This window comes from Haplochromis burtoni, unplaced genomic scaffold, assembly GCF_018398535.1.
Source record: "Haplochromis burtoni strain Fernald_Lab_line unplaced genomic scaffold, NCSU_Asbu1 Contig_9, whole genome shotgun sequence".
In the NCBI taxonomy this organism is placed as follows: Eukaryota; Metazoa; Chordata; class Actinopteri; order Cichliformes; family Cichlidae; genus Haplochromis; species Haplochromis burtoni.
This window is the reverse complement of record NW_024582370.1, coordinates 1,218,567-1,241,114: the sequence shown is the minus strand read 5'-3', so window position 1 is coordinate 1,241,114 and position 22,548 is coordinate 1,218,567. Positions and strand designations below refer to the sequence as shown.

Sequence of the window (22,548 nt, the reverse complement as noted above, 5' to 3'; positions counted from 1 at the left end):
TAGAAACATCTTATTGAGAAACAACAGTACTCACCACTACGCCACCAGTAACCAGAATTTCATCAAAATGCCAGAGAACCAGTCTACAAAGGCTGTTTCATTAAATGATAACAACTTGAACTCTCATTATTGAAATCCTATGACTCTCTTAATAACTGTAGATAACTCTAATAGCATATGGGACACTGTATTATAAGCATCTTTAAATTTATGTTTTTAAAAAGAAAATCACATAACATATAATAAAATATAACCTTTATTTAACATCCCTACAGGCATCGCATCTCCCAGGATTTACTGTTTCATTGAGCAGTACATATACCTCATATATACTTACTATAACAAACAGAAAAAACATGGTAAATATAGCTTTACATACATGTCACCAACTGAAATAACATACAGCGTTTGGCAAACGGGGATGGGCTGGATCTTCCATGCATGCTGGAGGGAGAGTCAGGGTGTCTGATTTGAAATAGATGTTGGTATGGTGTTCTGCCCATTTCTTCATTATGTACACACTGCCGCACAGCCAACTTGCACCTTCTCAAACACTCTGGAAGAAATAAGAGGGATTTATAAGGTTTGCACACACGCAGTCATATTTCCACAGAGGATATAAAATTGGCATATTGTGCATTAATTTAATGAATTATTTTAACTGAATGATGTACATACACACAAACTCTTACCTTAAAACATAAGACCTGGACTTCTGCTGGTCCTCTAAAGCCACAGAAAGGTGGAAAGATAATTAAAGGAAGAAGACATTAAATGGAATCATGAGATATTGGTAATCACTTTAATCAGAAACATTCTGACAGAAAGCTTGACCGTTCGTTTAAGGTCTTGCTGTCTTGTAGGTCTGGGTGTGTCCTTATGTGTGAGATTGCTTAAGTGCGTATTTTCCATCAGGGATTATCTGCCTCAGTTTCTGCTCTCTTAGCCCATTCTCCCCTCTTCTCACAGCACTCGGCCTGTTGACTCATGGTAATGTGATGAGTTTGGCTGTGTGTCAGATCATCTGGAGTCATTTATAGAAGCTGTCGAGTGCCGCACTGACATCACCCCTATCTCTCGCCCAATGGCCAATCCTGCCTAATCCTCCTTTCTCCCCATGCGGGGCCATCCCATGTAAGGCTGAGCTGTATGGGATCACATACTGACACCTTGTAGAGACTTATAAGCAGGATCACGTCATTTATAGGGCACAGTTTACACTTGGCCTGAAAACGCTTTTTCAGTAATCTGATCACAAGAGGACAGCTGTACATAAATACAGGTGTGAACCCATCCAAACACACTGGAGTTGCATTCGGAGTAGAAAGGTATGTGACCCCATTTACGTAACAGCATGATGTGAAGACACTTGTGTCCCTGACCACACTCAAGGTCAAGTTTGAAGTGTGTATGTATCATGGCAACTATTTTATTCCCTCAAGTCAAACAACTAAGAAGGACACTGAAACTGTTCAAAGTGCAAAAATAATGCACAATGGTTGTTCTCCTATATTGCATATTACAAAATGTAATTGGAGCTGAACAGCAACATTCAATCACAAGTGGTTATTTTTAAATATAATCAGTTAGAGTTTCGTCAGGATCCCTACACTCTGAGAAGATTTTGTTTGCTGTGACTGCTTTCTGGAACCTCTCCATGGAAAGCACATAGCAGAAAGAGCAACACCATCACAGCAGGTATCAAGAGATTTGACACTGATTAAGTCAGACACAGCATAAAAAGAAAGTGGGTTGCAAAGCTGCTTGCAGGTGAGCCTGAAACTTTAGGCAGGCTAAAGCAACATAAATAGAGCGTTCTGTTTGAAATTTAACAACAGGCTGTGTACAAAAATAACAGCAGAGTGAGCCATCAACTGATGTGAATCTGCTGATGTGTCAGATCTTAATAGTTAAAAGGAAATTTTGAGCACTCCCTGTGAAATTCTACACCACTGGAGTAATTAAAACACCAAAACACAAATGTGGCAGTCTAAGAGTGAGGATATAAATAGCATAATAAAAGCAGTGAAAACATCAGATTTGGTATTTCTATTTAGCCATCATTAATCCTCGCCACATTACCACATCTAAAAGCAGGGCTTGCAATGTACAAAATGCACAGAGGATAAAGGCTGAGAGGAGACATGAGGAGGGAAGAGGAGAGCAAGAGCGGCGTTGCTTTTAAACTGATGAGTTTGTCACTGCAGCTCATGGCTGGTCAGTGGCGCTGCAGGTTTTATCAGTCTGTCCCATTTCATCTCCAATGACAACTGAGCCAGTAACTGGGTTTGCCAGTGAAAGCTTTAATAACAAATACTTTGTCATAGTGATGTTGCATAGCATACAGGGAGAGGCCATCATCATCATCGTTTATTTATATAGCACTTTAAAAAGAATATATATACAATATATATAACAATAAATATAAATATAGGAATAAAATAGCAAAAACCAGACAGAGCAATAAAATTAATAAAAATGCCAGTTACCCACAGAGTTAAAAGCCAGGGAATAAAAATAGGTTTTTAATCTGGACTTAAAAACTGGCACTGATGTAGTCTGTCTAATAAGGAGAGGAAGGCTTTTCCAAAGCATCGGAGCCGCAACAGAGAACGCTCGGTCTCCTCCAAGTTTCAGCCGTGACTTTGGGACAGAAAGCAACAGTTGCTGACCGAAGCGCAGGAATGGGGACATGTGGCTTCAACAAGTCAGACAAACAAACAGGTGCCAGACCATTTAGAGATTTAAAAACCAATAAAAGAACTTTAAAACGGATCCTAAATTCAATTGGAAGCCAGTGTAGAGACCAAGACCGGAGTGATGTGGTCGAATTTCCTTCTGCCAGTTAAAAATCGTGCTGTGGCATTTTGCACTAGTTGCAAGCGTGAGTGGGATGTGTCTACGTAGCATGACTGCCAGGAAGCAGAATATTGGATTGGAACATGATGAACTGAAACAAAACAGTACAGGTAGATGCAGAGCACAGGGGAAAGCTGTCTGCTTGTTTACAGATGGATGTTCACAGTGTCCTATGTTACTAAGGTATTTACAGTGAGGGTTTAGGCAAGTGAACAGAGGTAAGTTGCTAATGAACTTACCTCTAGAAGTTTAGATAATAGTTTATTTCCCCTTCTCAGCATCTGGAAGAATGACCTCTGTTTAGGAAACAAAAGTGTAGCTGTGGTTAAAAAAACTTCTGCTTTTCAAATTGATGTAAATGTATTTTTATAGTTACAATAATTCACAACAGCTTAGGGAGAGAATATTGAAGAGTAAATGTAGAAATATTTCCCCATTTGATCAACAGTAGATACATACGTTTGACCTCGAGCTTGCAGGAGACGGTGGCCTCTCCCTGGGCATTTTTAGCTCTGCAGGTGTACACACCACCATCAAAGCTGCAGGGCTTTCGGATCTCGAGGGAACAAATGCCCTGGTTGGAGATCTGACGATACTTGGGGTCGTCACCAATGACCATTTGATTCTTCAACCACTCGATCTTAGGCTGAGATGAGAGAAAAATGTACAAAATAAATTAACTTTACCACAAAATTACCAAGACTGATGTTAATGAAAATCAACATCTTGCATGAATTATCATGATAACAGCAGCTGGGATGTACAAGGTTGATCTCTTCTGCAACATGAGAATATTCATCGGACACATTCAGGAACCAATCTGTAAAGACACGATGACTAATAGAGACACGTGAAAAAGTGCGTGACAGTTTTGGCCATGAAGCATGGTTAAGGTAGTCAGTTGGTCTACCACTTCCAAGCTGAATACTCAACAACTATTCGAAAGATTGCCACGAAATATCAAGATCAGGTTATGTTTGCAAGTTAATTAAATAAGTTAATTAAAGACATCCAGGTTCTGTGCACCTCGGTTTATTTCAGATTTCCCCAAGTCTAAATTAACCTCCCAAATATACACATTGGTCACACTGTCATAGTGTATATTTGAACATGCTGAGTTCGATGTTAGCTCTTTAACCTATGTAAAGCCTTAGAGAACTGTTGGCGTGGCAACGGACTTGGTCACCAGAGGAATGGTTAAATGGCGAAACAGGGAAAATGCAAAGAAATCCAGTAATTTCTACAGGTTAAAGGTTGATTTTCAGACCAATTCTGTTTTGACTGAATGTGTCCTGTGTGACAAAACACAACTGGCGTCTCAGTAAAGCCTAATAAACCCCTGCCAATAGTCAGTGAATGTTACCGTTTCAAACTGGTCTTTAAATCTCCGCCTCTGTAGCTTCACCGATGTGTTTTTTCCACTTCAGTTTTACATTTCTTACTTTAAACTGTCGTGGTTTTTCTTTCCTGTCTGCTTGGTACAGAGTGAGCTATTTAAACTTGTTCTGCAGCTGTGGTCTGTTTGGGCGGCAGAAATAGTGCTTTCTGTGTTACAAACACATCTTCAATCAGCCATGAAAGGAGAACAATCTATACTTCTTATCACCGTCTCTTTTTCTGTCCACCCTTCTTATCACGCATCTCTCACCCCCTTAATGCAGTCCCCTACTCTATGTGACAGCTCTTTATCAGAGACAACAGGACAAGCTATCACACTACTGAGCATGCCTTTGTACTGGACCTCTCCACACTGAACTCCATGCCAGGGAAGAGGAGGTGGCTCGATAAACACATGCTATAAAACACTTCAAGCCCACTTACAGGAGTATGAGAGATTTCAATTTACAGTGATTATGTAAAGACGTGAAGTTAAAGTATCGGTCATACAGCGGTTAAGTAGATGGCCAGGTGTACCCTGCCCCCGCCCTATGCCCAGTGGGATAGGCTGGATAAGCAGAGGACGACAGATTGTTGGACGCATGGTTAAGCAGACATACAGATGATACAACTACTTGGAGAAATCTTTTTACACCACAGGGAAAGGCAAGAAAGACCTATTTGGCAAGCACAGCTCTCAGTCTATAGATACTAACATGAAGGAAAATTGCTTTCTCATTATTCTCAGCTACAGACTTTGTCTGTGATAAGTTTCACTGTCCCAAACTGTGGCATACTGTCATAAAATGACTAATAAATACTAAACGCTGCAAAAAAGAACAAACACAAAGCTACAAACAAATTACCCACCAATCCCTGTTTTCTTCATTGTCTAACGTCAGCTTTTGTGTCGTGCTGTACCAAATTTGTTAGCTCTGTCTCATCTACACCGGCACGCACAGGGCGACTAACTGCTGCTGTCCTGGGGAAAAGCCAAGGACGGCTAGGACGAATAATCAACTGCATTTCCATTCTGAACTGCCACTTAATCTGCCTGCATCTGTCAGACAACTGTAAAGATAAGTTTAACCCGAGCAGTTGCTGCCAAACAGTGAGATACATTCTGAAAATCCCCATAAACATACCAGTGGAAGCCCTCCCTGAACTCCAGAGTGCATCCTTTTTTAACTGTGGCACTAATATCATATTTAAAGTGCATTTGTGAGGTTTTCTGGTGAGAATAAGACCGTTTCAGTTCAAAAAGGAACATTTGCTATGTTTGTGTAACATGGAAAGTCCCCCAAATCTCAATAGGCCAGTTCTATTTATAACCAGCAGATGCTTCCATGTGTCCTGCTTGGTTTGTACCTTTAGTGTGAGCATGAGCTCTAAATATCCAGTCAACTGTTAGGATACCACCACGATACCAACTGATAAGATCTAGTATCAATAAATTGTTGTATAGACACTGCTGTTTATATAAGATGTTGGTGTTTCGGATGTTTTTGTTGTTAAAAATGTGAGCTCTAATATTAAACCACTGTCATAATAGTTCCCTAAAATCTAAGGCGTCTAATTACAAATGTTTTAAGAAGACAAACTATCACGAAATACTAAGCAAATATTCAGACAAGAAAAAAATATGAATGAAACCTTTTTGACATCTGTAAATGAGAGTAACGCACGTCTAACCTTGGGACTCCCACGAACAGAGCACAGCAGCTTGGTGGTGTATCCCACGGTGGCGGCTCTGTCGTTGAGGGCCGTGGTGAACTTTGGAGCCTCGTTGAAGTCATGCTCCGGGTACTCAGGAGGTTTGTAGACAATACCTGTAAAGGAAGCAGCGTTCAGCCTTTATGAGCCAGATATAGTGCAGATCCTCTTTTTTACTGCATTAGGTTTAAAAGTGGAACTACTACACACATTTGCTTAAAGAATAAAACACACTGTAACACAACTATGGTAATCATCTTAATGATTTCACAGCCTATTTAAATTTATTTCAGTAATAGCAGAGCACTTGCCAAGAGAGCTATCCACTTATGTTTAAAGCAGTGCCAAGGCCATTCCCACTCCTCAAGTCTCCACTTCAGATTCTTGCAACTAACCACAGCTCAATAAAATCTAAGTATCCATTCGTACTGCAGCCGTGCCACTAAAACTTTATGCAACAGAAACAAACTGATGTGAGACAAATGAAAGTACTGTGTGCATTCAGGGGGTCACCTGTCTTCTGGATGGTGGCCACTTCCTTTGTGACAGTGCTCTTCTCGCTCATGCCCACTTTGTTTTCAGCAAACACTCTAAAGGAATACGAGTTGCCCATGACAAGGTCTGAGATGGTGGCACTTAACCTGTGATAGTGCTCCAGCACCGTGAACCATTCCTGCGTGAGACAGCAGACATCGACTGATCAGACGTGTGAAATGATAGCATGATGTGTCCTTACTGGACTGAATTCAAAAAAGTTCAAGTATACTCAGCATACTTACACATGTAATATGTGAAGTCCCTTCAAGGCCCTGCCTACACTCACACACAATCTAAACATTTATTTAATCATAAATGGCGATCGTGGCTCAAGAGTTGGGAGTTCGCCTTGTAATCGGAAGGTTGCCGGTTCGAGCCCCGGCTCGGACAGTCTCGGTCGTTGTGTCCTTGGGCCAGGCCCCTCCCCCGGTTGCCTACTGGTGGTGGTCAGAGGGCCCGGTGGCGCCAGTGTCCGGCAGCCTCGCCTCTGTCAGTGCGCCCCAGGGTGGCTGTGGCTACCGATGTAGCTGCCATCACCAGTGTGTGAATGTGTGTGTGACTGGTTGTGTAAAGTGCTTTGGGGTCCTTAGGGACTAGTAAAGCGCTATATAAATACAGGCCATTTACCATACCAGGTCACAGTGGCTGCTTTGTTGTGTAAGTTCTAATGCTGCTCGTTGTAAAACAAATACGACTCCAGCTGAAAAATGTCTTTGTTTCACTAACACACTTCAACAAAGACATTCTGGTTAGTGCATTTCTGTAAAAAGGACATTTATGTCTCGTTCCAGCTGCCTGGATGTCAGAAATTGTTGCAGAAACTGAAAAAGCATTTGTTTTGGTTTTAGCAAGGTTGAGTCTTTCATGCATCTCTACCAATACAGCACAATACCTGTGCTTTTGCTCTGAAAAGCACCGCTGCAGCACATCCCCGAATAGTGGCTGCTCTGCAAATGTCTTATTAGCAAATCACAAATACACAACAGGGGCTGTACAAATGAAAAGATTTAGATATCCACTACTGGTTACATTCACTGCCGCCATCTTTGATCGTTAACTCCTGCTCTGAATTTCCGAGTTGGAAATCCCAAAATCCCAGTTGAGGAGACAACCCAGATGAAACTGTTATTGGGAACTTGTTAATTCTGACTTCAGAGTTAATCTGAAATTCACCAATAATACAGAACCTTTATAAAACAGACCAATATGCTGCAGTAAGGCTTCACTCTGACTGCATCATATTGAATGAAACACTGAAAACAGAGTTAAATGCACATAAATGTGCATCTTTCTGTGTCGTGTTAAAGATGCCAACACTTGTGGGGCAACTCGACCTCAGACTATGAATAGAAAGTGATGCTCTGGGTTTGTGAGATTCATGTCAACATTACTGATCTGGTGTAACAGATGGGTTTTGTGCAGTTTGAGTAAATCTCTACTATACCCCAGTCTTCTTGTCAGCTTTCTGGACAGTGTATCCAGTGATGTCTGTGTTGCCATTATCCTTGGGTGGAGTCCACTCCAGAGCAGCATTGAAGCCCCAGGCATCCACCAGCTTTATACTAACAGGAGGACCAGGGCGCTCTGATGAAACACATTACTGTAAGCATCACGGTATTACAATCATAATGAGAAAACCATCTATTTAAACTGTATGTATTTTAAGCAGTAGCTGGCACAAGGCTCAAGCACTCTGGCATCTTTGTCAGAGATGTCATTTATGTTGGCTAATACCCAGAGAAAGTCACAAGTCTAGAAACACGGAAGTCAACACGTCAGCTGCAAAGCCAGCTGAGCAGATTTAACAGGAAGGCCTCGCGTGAATCAACAGTTTGACACGCTCACATATTCCTTTGTGTAAATGAGATTGTTTTATGTCTCATGTGTCACTCACCCACAATCTGAAGGGTAATTGTGCCTTTATCTTCAAAGCTATCCACTTTTAGGGTCATCTCATAAACACCAGAGTCCTCCCTCTGAGCGCCGCGGATGAACAGGATGCTGTCCTTGTCACTGTTCCTGATATTGACCTTCTTGGTATCCACAGGCTGACCATCTTTAAGCCAGGACACTGCAGGTTTAGGCTTTCCCTAAGGAGTTGAAAACGAGAACGGTTAAAAGCAAAATAAACCGAAGTGTTCAAAAATGCATCTGTCAGCCTTTTATGTTTCCTCACTGACTAATGCAGTGGATGTGCACACAAGCCAGCTTACAAGAAACGGGATGACGAGGTTGATCTGCTCTCCGACTTTCTTGACATAGCGGGACCTGAGAGCCCGAGGCAAGCGGATCTTGGGACGGTCTGCAAAGTCAAATCAAGCATGTTTATTTTTCACCTCGTCCGTCTTCTACAGTCTGACTGAGCAGCTTTGCTGCTGATTTACTGAACAGTTAACATTCCATGCTAACAGCATAAAGCACGGTGTATACACATCCTGTCAGACTCTTTAAAGTGTGCTCACACATGCATATAATGGCAGGTCAACAAGATCTAAATAGAGCAGCTACTGCTGCTGCAAAGTCTACAAGAACATGATTGAACAGGATAAAATTAACCCACAACAGTTTTAACTATGCAAATTCATGACAGAAAAATAGTCACAGCAGCCGAGAAGCCGACAGTCTGAATATGTATTTAACTTTAGAAAGAGCAATGACTATAAAGTGGAAAATGCACTGTTAGCAGGACAAAACAAACTAATTTGAAACAGCGATGTGTGCGAAACGCATACAATTAAAAACTAACTTGATCATCAAAGATTTTTTAAAAAGTCAGCTCGTCGCACTTTCACTTCAGTTTTTCAATGTAAAACATTTCCTTAAAAACATAAAAAACAAGCTAACATGAAATCTTTTCCATACTGATGCAAGTAGACCTGATACATCGTCACACTCAAGCCACCGTTTAAGTGCTTATGCCTCATGACCCAGTTTTGCAGGACCAAACAAAACAAAACAAAAAATGAGGTGAAATCTAAACAAAGGTTCTGTGTGCTTAAAGAAAAGTGCAGTATCTAGGCAGGAAGAGCCGAACAAGTAAGAGCCTCAAACCAGCAGCTCCTAAAATAGCTTTAGTGACAAGAAAGACTGAACCCTGAAAGCACAGCCCTCACGTCGTGCCCAAAGGAACCACAAATACATGTCAACGCTTTCAGCTGAGCAGTGGTTGCGATATCACGTCTGCAGACGACTGCAGCAACTCCTGATGTGAATTAAAATCAAACAGGTGAAGTTGCATCGCAGACATCTAGCTGGGCTCTGTTGGATGGTTTCCTTCACGCCAAGTGCCAAGTATCAGGAACAGCATCTCTCACATGTTTCTGCATAAGCAGCAAATGTCTGAAAAGCTCTGTGGGCTTAGAGGATAAATAAAACCACCAGGCTCCTGCCCTCCCTCACCTCATTCACCCCCCTACAGCCTGCTTCTCCTAATCCACTCAAACTACCCTCCCATTGGGCACCACATCCACTTCCATCTTCTTCTAGCTATAAGAGTGTTTACATCTTCTCCTTCTGATGCACTAAATCTAACCTGATATCTTGCCTTCCTGTTCTTACATTTGTCACCGTATCATTGCTTCTCAGGATGGGATCTTGCTTCTGGAACAACCATTTCCCAAGTAGATCAGGGCTGCCTCCAGATTTGGCTCAAACACTAATCCTTGCTAATCAGCACACTTCCCAGCAATGCCCCGAAGTGTTGCAGGCATTGTGGCATCCAGCAGCCTGTAAGTCCCCCCTGCAAGGAATCTATAATCTGCCATTGTCTCCGGATAAAATGTCTTTGTAGGGGGCTTTCAGCATATGTAGGACAGCATGTCTTCCTCTAAAGCTTAAACCTGTGGATGGGTGTCTGGTCCGGACAGCTTGTGACTGACACACAGCTGAATTTAACCTCAACAAGCCATACAGAATCCAACAATTAGGCTCATGTTTCACCAACCAGGAAATACGCCTAGAGACAGTAAGCTGTGGGTAACTGGGGCATGTCAACTCAGGTCGGCACTACGTCAGTGTGTGGGTTCAGAATCAGAACTACGGAAAATAAACCAACTGTGGTTTAAACCACAGAAAAAGTACTGTGAGCGAAGTGTGGTGACAAGAGAGTCTCTGTGTATTCTGGAGCTGTACTTCTCAGTACACAGCACACCACAATAGTGAAGCAACAGTTAAAGTGAGGAATTTTACAAAGGTCATAATAACCATCAGCCAGATTTTTGCATTTTTAACAAGAATGCATTGGTCAAAGGGGAAAGAATAGTCGTTGATGCAATCGTAAGCAAAAAGGCTGCATCCATTATTAGTTATATAGTACTAGGCAGTCTCTTTTTGTGCTTGGAGTCAAATGCTTTAACACGTTTCCCATGGTAGTCATGCTAATATAACAATCTCAGGGAAGGCATGTTAATATTTGCTAATGAGCCTATTTGGGCCTGGTGCAAACGCCTACTTACTTCTAGCTAAAACCGTGTTTGGCCTTTTTTTGAGTAAACTGTGGCCCAGTGATAAGTAAATGAAAGACTGTTTCACACACACAGTTCATGAATGAATGTACCAAACTGTATCAGTAATACAGTACTGTGCAAAAATCTCGAGTCAGCCTTCAGTTTGCTTTCTTGAGCAATAATTATCGAGTCTTTCAAAGATTTAGAAAGACACAAAAAGTAACACAAAGGTCAAAGATAACACAGTTTGGTAGACATAAAATTGTATTTTTGCACCAACAAGGTGATTTATGGAGAGCAACCTCTCACGATACCTTAGTAAGATTTTGATCCATCACACATTAGTATCTGTAAAACATCTCTGGCAGCACTGCCAGTAATGTAAAAGCATTCCTGGATAGAAAAACAGACAGTGGAACACTTTCAGTCATGGACTCAACCTCAACATGACTGAAGCAGTGTGTGATCAACTTGACTGAGAGCAGAACAAAAGGCAGCCAACGTCCAAAGAACAGCTGGATGTCCTTCAAGAAGCCTGGATTCCTGAATAGTACTCACAGAAATTACACGAACGTTTGCCTAACAGAGTTTAGGCTGCGTTGAAGAATAAAGGTGCTGATAGCAAATACTGACTTTTAACCTTGTTAGAATTGTGCAAACTCTGTTTTTGCTTTATATGCAGTGTTTACATGTATGTGTGGATATTTCAATAAAATGCTGCAGCTATTTCCCATTTTCCTAGCAAATTGCAAAGAAACAAGGGGCGGCTTTTGTACATTACGGTATATTAAGTGATATCATAGTCTGGACCAAAGCTGCAAACTGATTCAAAGTGATTTAGTGCAATTTAGTTTTATATTTATTCAGTTATATTTAGTTATATATTTTCATGGATGTATAAAATGACAGGGACATTCTGTAAATTGAAAGTGTACCAACCAGCAGTCTTGACTGAAGATGTGCGTACATGCAAATGAAAGCATGACTTACAGCTAATGAAAGCTCTTGTCAGCACCTTTGCGATTTATGTGCTTGCATCTGTGCAATCCATCTGAGGCACCGGCAGTTAATACCACCTCTACCTCACTGGTTGTAACATGAGTATTTTAAGGATAGGTCATAAGTTACAACTATGTTAGAGCTCCTGATAAAGAGTTGGAGACAGTCCTTTTACCAGGTGGCTGCACAGCAACGGAGAGCTTCGTAGTAAGGTTCTGGTGCGGGACGTCTTGTGCAGAGATGAACAGCGTATTCTCTGTGTTAATTCTCACTATGAAATAGAAATTCTCATTGTACTGTGCAAGCAAGCTTTGCGTGGTTCCTTCTCCAAACAGAATAATGTCACGGGAGCTTAGCAACAAAGGTTTGAAGAAACCTTTTAGGAATTATGAGACGTTTTTAGAGTTGGTTTGACACTTTCTACGAAGACTAACTTGTAAGTGTGTTATGTGATTTTAGACTGTTTTTAAAAAAAAGCTGTCCAAAAAAAGACAACTTTGCTGGAAGCTGCCTGATAGTGAGGTGCAATAATGACTCACCAACAACCTCGCGGATTGGCACAGGGTCAGCGAGTGTTCCAGGTTCGCTGCGGCCACCGGGGTTTACAGCCACCACGCGCACGCGCAGCAAATCACCCGCTTTCAGATTTTTGATGCAGTATCGGTTAGCTGCAGTCAGCTCCTCGTTAGCTACAACCCAGTCTGTTGCTGTTGGGAAACCAAGGATCTGTGTTAGTGAGAGGCTTTCAGGGTCATTATTCCATATTATGAAAAGAATGCAAACTGTCCGCTTTTTCTCCTGATGGTTTTTTATTTATTGCAATTTTCCTGAATGTTAAAAACTCCTCAATTAAACTTAAGTGGTTTATCACCTGTTGACACCAGTTTACAAACAACCTGCCCATAAGAAGTATACTTTGGCTACCGTGACGAAATCTCAGAAGGCATGCCGTCATCTGAGCAAATGAGTGCTTCTAAAAGTGGTGTCGGGAGATACAGCGACAGCCGGTAAACTGATGCCTGCCGTATACGGCCCGGACCCAGCAATGAGTATATTTGCCCTCTGACACGCTGGGGACAGGTGCAAGCAAACACTCTCACATACATGTGACACACATATGCAGACTTACTTCCATCCTTGCAGTACTCGATGGCGTATCCATCCAGGCCCGAGTCTCCGATGGTCTCTGGTGTCTTCCACTTAATGGTGAGACTGGAGTCGTTAACATCATCCACAGACACGTCCAAAGGAGCACTGGTGGGGACTGTGAGAGGTTTAGTGCAGTGAAGCCTGATAAAGCATTCTTAATATAGACAAAACAGTTAAAAGTACACACATAATGGGATAATTAGCAAGATGCTTTACATTCTAATGCATAAATGTGTGGAGCTGCAACTCAGTTATTTTTATTGATAATTATTATGGAAGATTTTTCTCATTTTCACAATGAATTATTAGAAAAACTGTCAAACAATATGTTGATACAAGATCTGATTTAAAGCCAAATTCATTTATCATTTCCAGCTTTTTAAATAAGAGGATCTCTTTCTTTACATACAAGATAAAAGTGAATATAACTGTTTTAGGAGATTAATGCTACATCTGACACACAGCAGGATCAGATGTTAGTGTTACCTGCAGGAGGTGGTGGTGTGGGGGCCTTAGGTGGCTCCTCGACTACAGCAGGTTCCACTGGAGCAGCTAGCAAGAAAAAGGAGAATATTTACATTTTTATAAGCAAATACAAGAAAAAAACCTGGTACTTATCCACAGTATTTTTTCTATACAGCAGCATTCAACGATGCAAATGTCCAAACCTTTGAACAAAACTATTTTACTGCAGAGAAAAAGGCATCAGGAAGTTACCTTCTCACAGATTGGGAAAGTCATGATGGGAAGTACTTGTTTCTAATAACGATAATGTTTACCGTCTGCCGGAGCATCTGCAGCAGGAGCAGCAGCAGCATCTTCAGCGGCAGGAGCTGTAGCGAGCATTAAAACGCCGTTAGGGAAGCCAGTTAGATATGAACAATTTAACATTATTAATGCAGGTAATTGAACGTTTTTAGGCATTTTGATAAACTTACAGTGATGTGAAAAAGAAAGTTTTCACAGAACCTTCTGTGAAAACTAAATGTGTGTCATATTACAGGACCACCTTTAGAAGTGATAACTTGAAGGAATCCTTGACTATCAGTGTCTTGTGGAGGACTTTTTGCCCACTCTTCTTTACGCTGCTTCAGTTCGTTGCAGCGTGGTTTTGTTTATGCACAGCTCTCTTAAGCTCCTGTCCAGCATTTCATTCGTGCCGAGGTCAGGACTTTGAGCGGACCATTGCAACGTCTCGATTCTTTTGCATGCTGTGTTTGTCATAACGCACAGCACCACATTTGGGAAAAGCCAAAGCATCTCTACTCTGGAACAAATACATTGTTCCAGAAGTCTTGTGGGTTTTTTAGATGCTACTTAGCAAGCCTAAGATGAGCTGCCAAGTTCTTCTAAGAGAGAAGAGGCTTTCTTTTGGCAACCCTTCCAAACAAGCCTAATTGTACTGTCATGAACTTTAACATTTAATATGTTAATGTGTTGTTTGGAATTTATCTAAGAATTGCACAGTCTGACCTTGGGGTGAATTTGGCATCCACTCGTGAGACCATTCTCGCATTGTGTTAACACAAGCATCTGAATGCTCCACACCAGTCAGCTGCCAAAACTGCTGCTTTTATAGAGGTGCTCAGACTTGCGAATGATCAGTTAACCAGCATTTGATTACCAGAAACCTGCTGCTCTTTACCCTCTTCTTTCCTTTGGAAACTGTTCTTTCCAAACAAGTGCACAGAGTCCCACAAAAGCTTTTTTTCACATCACTGTATACTCTACTGAGCAAGCAGCAGGAAAGAGCAGTGTGGGTACAGCTGTGTTAGAACAAACAGGTGACCAAATGTCCACAAACAAAAACCTCAGCAGTTAAGAAAGGCAGAAGATGAACACACAAACACATTTACAGACAGAAACACAAGAAGTGCACAGTGGAACACAAACACGTTGCATATCAGCTTGCATATGTGTGCGGACAGCCTGTGGTGTAAGTTTACTCTTAGTAGCTGTTGAATCTCCTCTGTCTTCTGTCATATTGCCATCAGTTAAGGTTAAAGGTCATGTGTCGAGGTTTAAAGCCAAAAACACATTGAACCAATTCTTCATTTTATTAGAGTATTGATACAAGAGGGTAACTTGTGATCCAGCTTTCGTTTCAGTCTGCAAAAAGGCTTCAGGCGCTGGTGTTTACAGTTAATGTGTGGTCAACTTGGGGTAAATTACTGAACAGGAGTAGAAGCACGAGAGATTTGTTTTTAAAGAAATGTGTTGTACTTTGCTTATGTAGCACACACTGTAGTTTACAGTGTTCAAGTTTCAGATTGTAAAGTAAAATTTAAAACACTACACAATGTTTTGCAAATCCTTTCAACACTAAATTATATTTAAAATAGTACAAAGACAACATATTAAATGTAAAAAAATAAGAAATCCGTTTGCTTTTTGAAAAAACTGTTTGTGTAACTTGTTGGAGGGACATCTCCCAACTAATAAGGCTCTCCACAAAAATGTCACCATGCCAACAAATTCAAGTCGCATGCAAAACAAAATGCAAGATCTAGAAAATCAGCTGCGTTTTCTTAGCTCAGACACATTTAGGTCTTTTATCTGTGACCTGACAAACTGAGATTAGAGGGTTTTGTTTTTTTGTTTTGTTTTTAAAATTATGAGTATTTTTAAAATTTACTCAGATTTAGAGCAACAAATGTTGCCATTCAGATGACATCATTTTCAGGGAAAGCCTTGCTTATGTCGGCAACACATTCCCCACATATTACAGCAGCATAGCTCTGTATTAAAGGGTCCCAAATGGCCACGCCAGCAGTCCACACCTGTCACCTACTTAAAACATATGAAAGAAAAAATATGACAAAGGAATGCTGAACTGTGGAACAGCTGAAATCCTACAGCAAGTAAGAATGGAAACCATATGGCTTGTAAAACCATTAAAACTAGAGCAACTGGTCTTCTCAGTTCCCTGTCACTTATAGAGAGAGCTGCTTAGAAGGGAAGGTTTCTGCTCTAAATCGGTATGCTTGGTCTCGTTCAGGTTTTTCTTTTAAGTTTTCCTGGAATTCACATCCCAACTTTGTGGAAAGGGGAGAGTGGGGGTGTTGCACGTGTACTCGGATCCACTGCTAGTGCAGGCTGTAAATTATGGCAGCCTTGCTCAAAGTAAGTACTTGTAAAAAATAATGACAATTGTACTGTTACTACTCACTTGATACAATTAGGAAGCACTTTGTTGCACTGCATTCACTTTAGTTTTGATCACTGGCTTTAGGGTGCTTCAAAGCTGTCTGATGCAACAAAAGCGTAGAACTTCCTAACTTGGGGGAGAAAATGTCTGCTTATATTCTTAATTAAATCAAACACTGTTAAACACGAGAGCTACCCACGCATAGTCACGGTTAGTAATATTAGCTTGCAACTCTACTCCGTTCCCAAGAGTCTATCGAGATACCGGGAGCGTCTTCTGCTGGAGGGGCGGCAGCTGCTTCTGCCTCGGCTGCGGGAGCTTCAGCAGGTGCGGCCTCGGCAGGTGGAGCCTCCACGGGTGGAACGGGCTCAGGTGCCTTCTCCGCAGCCTTCTTGACTGGTGACTTCTTGATAGGTGCAGGTTTGGCCGGCATCTTGCAGGCGGACGCGAACTCCTCGGGATGAGGCGGTGGAAGAGTCTTAGGTAACATATATACTGAGGGCTGGTGGGCTGCTCCACCCATCCCCATGACTTCTACACCCGCCTACCCACTTAAGCCACATCTTCTATGGGAAGACTGAAGGTAAAGAAATATAAGGAGAAAAAAGTTGTGTACCTTTAACTCAGGTAACACACCTGTCGATAATTAAACTGATAATTAAGAAACCATCAAATACATCAGAGCGGTCCTTCAACTTAATTGAGTAGTGGCCCATTAGCACCCCCTAGTGGATTATAAAGAAACAAGTAGAAAACAGGTAGTGATGTGATGAATGGCATGACTTTATTGTAACAACTGCTCAATGTTAGACATATGGGATTCAATGTGGTTATAGAGACATGCCATACAACCTTTACCGAGCCCACTTTTAAGCTAAGTGCTCCTTCCTGCTGGAGGAAGACAATACAACCACAGAGGACGCTCATTTTCTGCATACGCGGGCCCAACTTTCTCTTAGATCTCTTAAGTGATTGTTGTCGCAGACACAGTGACTATTTACAGTGTTTACAATAGTGATGTAATGTACAAAAGAGGAAAAACAAAACATCTTTACAAATATTTGCATAAGAAAAAACACAAAAACCCCCCACGTCTGCTCTTAAAAACAATGTGAAAAAGAGGAAGATATCCAGTTATTTAAAAATCCCTCCCGTGATAAGGTTTAAGTGCGGTAGGTCCAATGAAAGGAAACTTTGGGAACACACCAGGGATACATGCATCAACATCACATCTCTAGGCTTGCATCTGTTCTCACGCAGCTTCCCATTTCTCAGGCAACTCCCCAATGACGACAAGACCTTCAAGCTTAAGTTGAAGATGGTGTCAAATCGTGCAAAGCAGCCTAGTCATGATACACATTCGCATTAACTGCAGTTTACTGACACACACATCATCTTAACTTACAGCTTATCACATAACTGCCTGTCAAAGGCTCCAAATATATCGATAACCCACTCGAAACCCAAATTTGGGCATTAAAGTGATGACATGGAAGTGACATCAGAGTAGGTCAGTGGAACTAGTTATGTTCCCTCTAGATCGAGGCCTCTGTGTGGTAGATCAAAGCAGCTTTTTAGGCCAAATTGTGTTTCAGGCACAGATAGACTTAGGCATCGTGCCTCTACTTTACAGCAGTAGAGGAACATGTGGGCAGAGTATGGCAGTCTGAGGTACTTCAGGGTCAAGCTAAGGGGTTTAAGAGTATCCCAGCAACCTACAGTTCCCTCCTCTTACACCGCTCTTTATACTTTCTCACTTTATCTCAGTTAACAGTCAAGATGTGAGCAATAAATACTGTCATCTACTACCTCTAGCATATTTCATGTGCAAACCAATGAAGAAACAAAACGGGAGGAAGTCACATTTAAATATTAATCAGTCTTTTCTGACGGTAACTCAAACCATGTGAGAAAAGGAAACTGACAATTAGCAGAAAGTCACGTTTTAATCAAAAGATGGAAGTAAAGGAAAGGAAGGAAAATGTTACGGCTATTTTTTGCTAGTTTTCTGCTTCAGGGATGATGACACAGGTGATAAACGTCGGCATACGGGCGATCACTGAAGATGACTCGGTACAAAAAATCCTACAAAATCAAGACTTTGAGAGCTGTGTCGTCAGCTATTACAAGAGAAGTCTGTGTTTTAAAACTGATATCTAAATACAGAGTATACGCAAGCATAGCCAGAAACGGTGCTCAATAAACAAGCAGGTCGTGGGTGTTTTTTTCTTCAATTTTTTTCTCTCTCTGTGTTTATAATTCAGTACATCGACTTCCTGTGGTTATAATATCAGCATAACACTGGTTACTGAGTCCACGTATGATGACATTCTCTTTACAGACTCAACCCAAAATGAAATCATCACTCGTTTCAGTTTTCACCTCATGCACGTTGCTCTTTGCAGCTTCGCAGTTCTGTTTATTCGATAAATGACAAAATAGCAGAACTGAAAAGAAGAAAACATTCAAGGCCTTTTTCATAGTTGTGTTTTTGAGTGTGCGTTATGTTCTACCAAGCACCTTTAGTGAGACTGAAAGCGCACCATGAACAGGAGAGAGGCAGGAATCAATAGATGCTGCCATCTGGAGGATTTACTAGTGAACTGCATGATTTGGCCAAGCCGATCCCCCCATTTGATACACAGTCACTGACACGGCCTCCTAAAATCCAATTATTGCAAGTAAAAAAATAAAGTGCATTTTGGCTGTAGTCAAGTGCTGGTCCTACTTTTTGGGGAGTGATCAGACTGTTTTTCTGTAGTCTGCATTCCTGAAATGACGCATGTGCCTCCAAAATAAACCTATAAGCACCAATAGTTGTTGTGAGGGAAAAAAAACAAAAACAAAGGGAACAAATATTCAACGGGGTTATAGGTAATATTTTGTTTTATACTATTTTGGTCACCATGCACTTGCAGATTCAACAACAGCCCATCTGATACCAGCTGAGAGCAGAAGGGAGAAAAGACACCATCTTTCCCCGCCGTGATCATCGCAGCTTCCTGTCAAAGCGGTTTCATCATCTTTCCCATGTTCAGATATCCGGGAGGAGCAAACCCATTGTCCACTGTCCATAATCCTCCTACTCCCTCTCTCTGTAGATTCTTTACATTAGCTTTGTAACTGCTCACTGAGCACACATTAAAGTTCATCTTGGAGTCTTTAAATTCTCATTTGAACTGCATTTGTGAGAGCCGCGCTGTAGAGTCGACAGTTCCTTAGCTTTATCGACAGTCTACTCAGAGTGTAGCCTGCAGAGTGGGATCAAGACTGCCTTCCCTCTCTGGAGACTCTATGCAGTTGGCCGACTCCTGGAGCTTCAGCAGCATGGCCATCTGTGGAGCAGGAGGAGAGACAGAAGAAGAGTTAGCTACAGAGAAGATTGCTACACATGTGTTCTCCCCCTGTGCTTAGATTTGGCTTTGCATATATGAAATATGGCTTGAAATAGAGATTAAGTTATTCTACGTTTAATCCAATAACTGCTCTGCCAGCGTTTTTGACTGTCTTGTAATCAGGCCCTCCTTTCTTATGTGTTTCTAATGCTAAAGACATATTTTCTGTGTCAGAATAAAAGGACTCAGTTGAGGAAACAATCGCAGGAAATTCAGTACATTCATTGAGAATTTAGTACTGATAGACAGTTTTAAACATTCCTGTGAGTATAGAGCACGATGGCCCAGTTACAGTGAGCTGCTAGATGAGGTGTTGCAGGCTCTACACCAGGGGTCCCCAGTCCACGAGGGCCGGTGTCCCTGCAGGTTTTAGATCTCACCCTGGGTCAACACACCTGCATCACATGATTAGTTCATTACCAGGCCTCTGGAGAACTTCAGGACATGTTGAGAAGGTAATTTATCCATTTAAATCAGCTGTGATGGATCAAAGACACATCTAAAACCTGCAGGGACACCGGCCCTCGTGGACTGGGATCGGGGACCCCTGCTCTAAACTCTCCACACCTTTCGCAACATGAACTTTTTTTTGCACCATGGTCAATTAATTGACAGTCTTATTGAAACAATGTCAATTTGTTTGTATTCCCGGCAATATTCTCCACTCTCAGCAAATCAAAATGGACTAAAGCACATCTAGGCACAAAAGAAACTAGAAAAATTTGCATTTCCTGCGAAAATGCTGTGTGGATGCCTTAACGCTGAAGATGTCGGCTGAAAAAAGCTGAAAAAGTTGAAAAAAACAAAACAAAAACAAAACATTGCCCTGAGCAGGATTCAAACCTTTTGGTTTCAAGGCGGCGACTCACCTCACTGCGCCAAACTCATTCTCACAAAGAAGAGGTGGAGAGACTGACAATTCTGGTGAAATTAGCAGAAGCTGCTTAGAATTGTGCTGATAAGAGGTGAAAAGGCTAAACGTTTTGCAGAAAAGAGGTGAATCAGAAGAATTTCTGCTGAAAAGAGGTTTTTGCTGAAAACAGCTGAAAAAGCTGGTATTTGTGCTGAAAAGGGGTGAAAAAGTTTAACTGTTAACTGAAAGAAATGTTGCCATAAGCGGGATTTGAACCCGGGCCTCCCAGTCTGAGAACGGACGCTTATCTCACTGAGCTAAAACACAGGTCAACCCGGCGAGGAAAATCAGTGAGGCCACTGATAATATGGCAGAAATGGGCAAAAAATATTGCAAAAAAAATTTCATTATCTCAAAAAGTATAGAAGTTATGAGCACCAAAAGTCATAGCACCCATTAGCAGAAACAGCAGAATTTTTTAAAGTTTGAACGGAGAAAATCGGCTGAAAACTGAGGGAGTAGTTAAGGTCCAAAAAGGTACGGAAGCAACTTGCAGAATAAAGAAACAGGATCTCAATAGTGTGGATGCATCCACACTATTGAGATCCACTCACCAGTGGGTCTGACTCCAGTGTGCTGGGTGGAGGTGTGTCTTTAGGAGGCTTCTTCTCCTCACTGAGTGGACCTATGCTAGGAGGAGGTAGGTGAAAGAGCCTGGACTGATCCTGCTGTGCGTTGGGCCAGGGGAGGGTGCCTCTCACCCACTCGACCGGATCCTCCCATACTGATTTATGCCCATGGACCTGACAGGAAGACAAGTCCACAGTGAAAACAGTATTGTTATAGAGGGGGTTATTGTTTGTTCCACTACTGTTATATTTTGGAAATGTGTGCATGTTCACCTTAATGCCATCTTTGGCTCCTTCCTGCAAGTACGGTATGATCGAGTGGTTCCACAAGTCAATGAACCACTGCCTGAACTCCGCCACTGACACTGGGCATGACAGGAAAAAGCAGGGACCTGGAGGAGGCAGGGTTTTTTGTTAACAGGTCTTTATCATAACAACTCTCTCCCAAGTACCCAAGTCGGACTTTGCTCACTCTGTCTGCTAATATCTCACCTATGAGGAAGTCTGAAGTGCTGTGTTTCTCCAGGAAGGCGTGCAGATGGTACCAGAGCTGAGGGATCCAGTCGAGAACCTGGAGGAGCTCCTGGTGGCGTGCCAAGTCCTGCTCCTGGTCCTGGTAAGCCTCTACAGCTTTACGGTGCAAGTACCTCAGCAGAAACCCATTTGCTGGTTCTACGTTGTTGGAGAACATCACCATCCTGTGGCCACATGCAAGAAACACTTACTTTCTGCGTAAGAGTTAAACAGGGTCACGGAGTATGCTTCATCCAGTCCTCTGCCTACCTGAAGCTCAGGTGCAGCCCATGGTTAGACGTCATTTTCACAGGTTGATTGGTCGTTCCAATTATGTACGGACTGAAACAGCAACAGAGAAAATCTTGTTACTCTTCGATTAAGCAAATCTTATTGAATTCTTTGGTGAAACAGAGTAATTCTCAAAGTCATTTACCATTTGTGATACTTGCAGGTGAGCGCTCCATTAACAAGCTCAGTGATGGCCGCTGAATCGCTAATATCATCGATGATAACGACCAGGGGAAGTTCCCCTCCACACTCTCTGTCAATCTGATTTGCTAGATCTGACAGATACAACTGCAGCTCCTGTTAAAAGGTGAATACATATTTTCATACTTGCTTGTGAAAGAATAAGAAACAAAAAAACCACCAAAAATCCTTAATCAGGTTTTACCTTCTGTGATTGACGGTGCATGTTGAAGGTGATAGCAGGGCTGCGACCCAGGAGACCGGGCTCGTGGCCGGCTTCAGTCGAGTCAGTGCGGCTGCGCTGCAGGAGGTAGTGGGCCAGACGCTGAGCTAGGTAAGTCTTTCCTGTCCCGCTGGGCCCAGACAGAACAAGGCGCCTGTGCTTCATCAGCAGGCTGATATAGTGCAGCATCATGGGCTTAGGAATCAGGGTCTCAAACACCAGTGAGTCAACACATTT

The 22,548-nt window shown here is 42.0% G+C and overlaps 1 protein-coding gene across 2 annotated transcripts; it reads right to left on the bottom strand.

Moving 5' to 3' along the window:
- Positions 1 to 243: 243 nt before the first annotated feature.
- mybpha (myosin binding protein Ha) lies at positions 244 to 21,228 on the bottom strand. 2 transcript variants are annotated; one of them, XM_042227265.1, is made up of 15 exons: positions 21,090 to 21,228; positions 16,492 to 19,562; positions 13,859 to 13,912; positions 13,566 to 13,631; positions 13,060 to 13,194; positions 12,470 to 12,637; positions 8,700 to 8,788; positions 8,381 to 8,576; positions 7,931 to 8,070; positions 6,463 to 6,622; positions 5,929 to 6,065; positions 3,319 to 3,505; positions 3,099 to 3,155; positions 693 to 726; positions 244 to 556 (listed from the first exon to the last, which is right to left on the bottom strand). In XM_042227265.1, exons 2-13 carry the CDS (start codon positions 16,754 to 16,756, stop codon positions 3,121 to 3,123), a joined length of 1,632 nt encoding a protein of 543 aa, XP_042083199.1. In that variant the 5' UTR covers positions 16,757 to 19,562; positions 21,090 to 21,228; the 3' UTR covers positions 244 to 556; positions 693 to 726; positions 3,099 to 3,120. The 2 variants fall into 2 exon arrangements, with proteins under 2 accessions (XP_042083199.1, XP_042083200.1); XM_042227266.1 differs by lacking the exon at positions 13,859 to 13,912.
- Between the last annotated feature and the right edge of the window lie 1,320 nt (positions 21,229 to 22,548).

Coding starts and splice junctions, on each gene's coding strand:
- mybpha (XM_042227265.1), bottom strand. CDS start 16,756: ATGGGGATGGGTGGAGCAGCCCACCAGCCCTCAGTATATATGTTACCT. Junction 12,638..13,059: donor CGAGTACTGCAAGGATGGAA/GTAAGTCTGCAT, acceptor GTTTCCCAACAG/CAACAGACTGGGTTGTAGCT. Junction 6,066..6,462: donor GGCCACCATCCAGAAGACAG/GTGACCCCCTGA, acceptor CTTCCTTTACAG/GTATTGTCTACAAACCTCCT.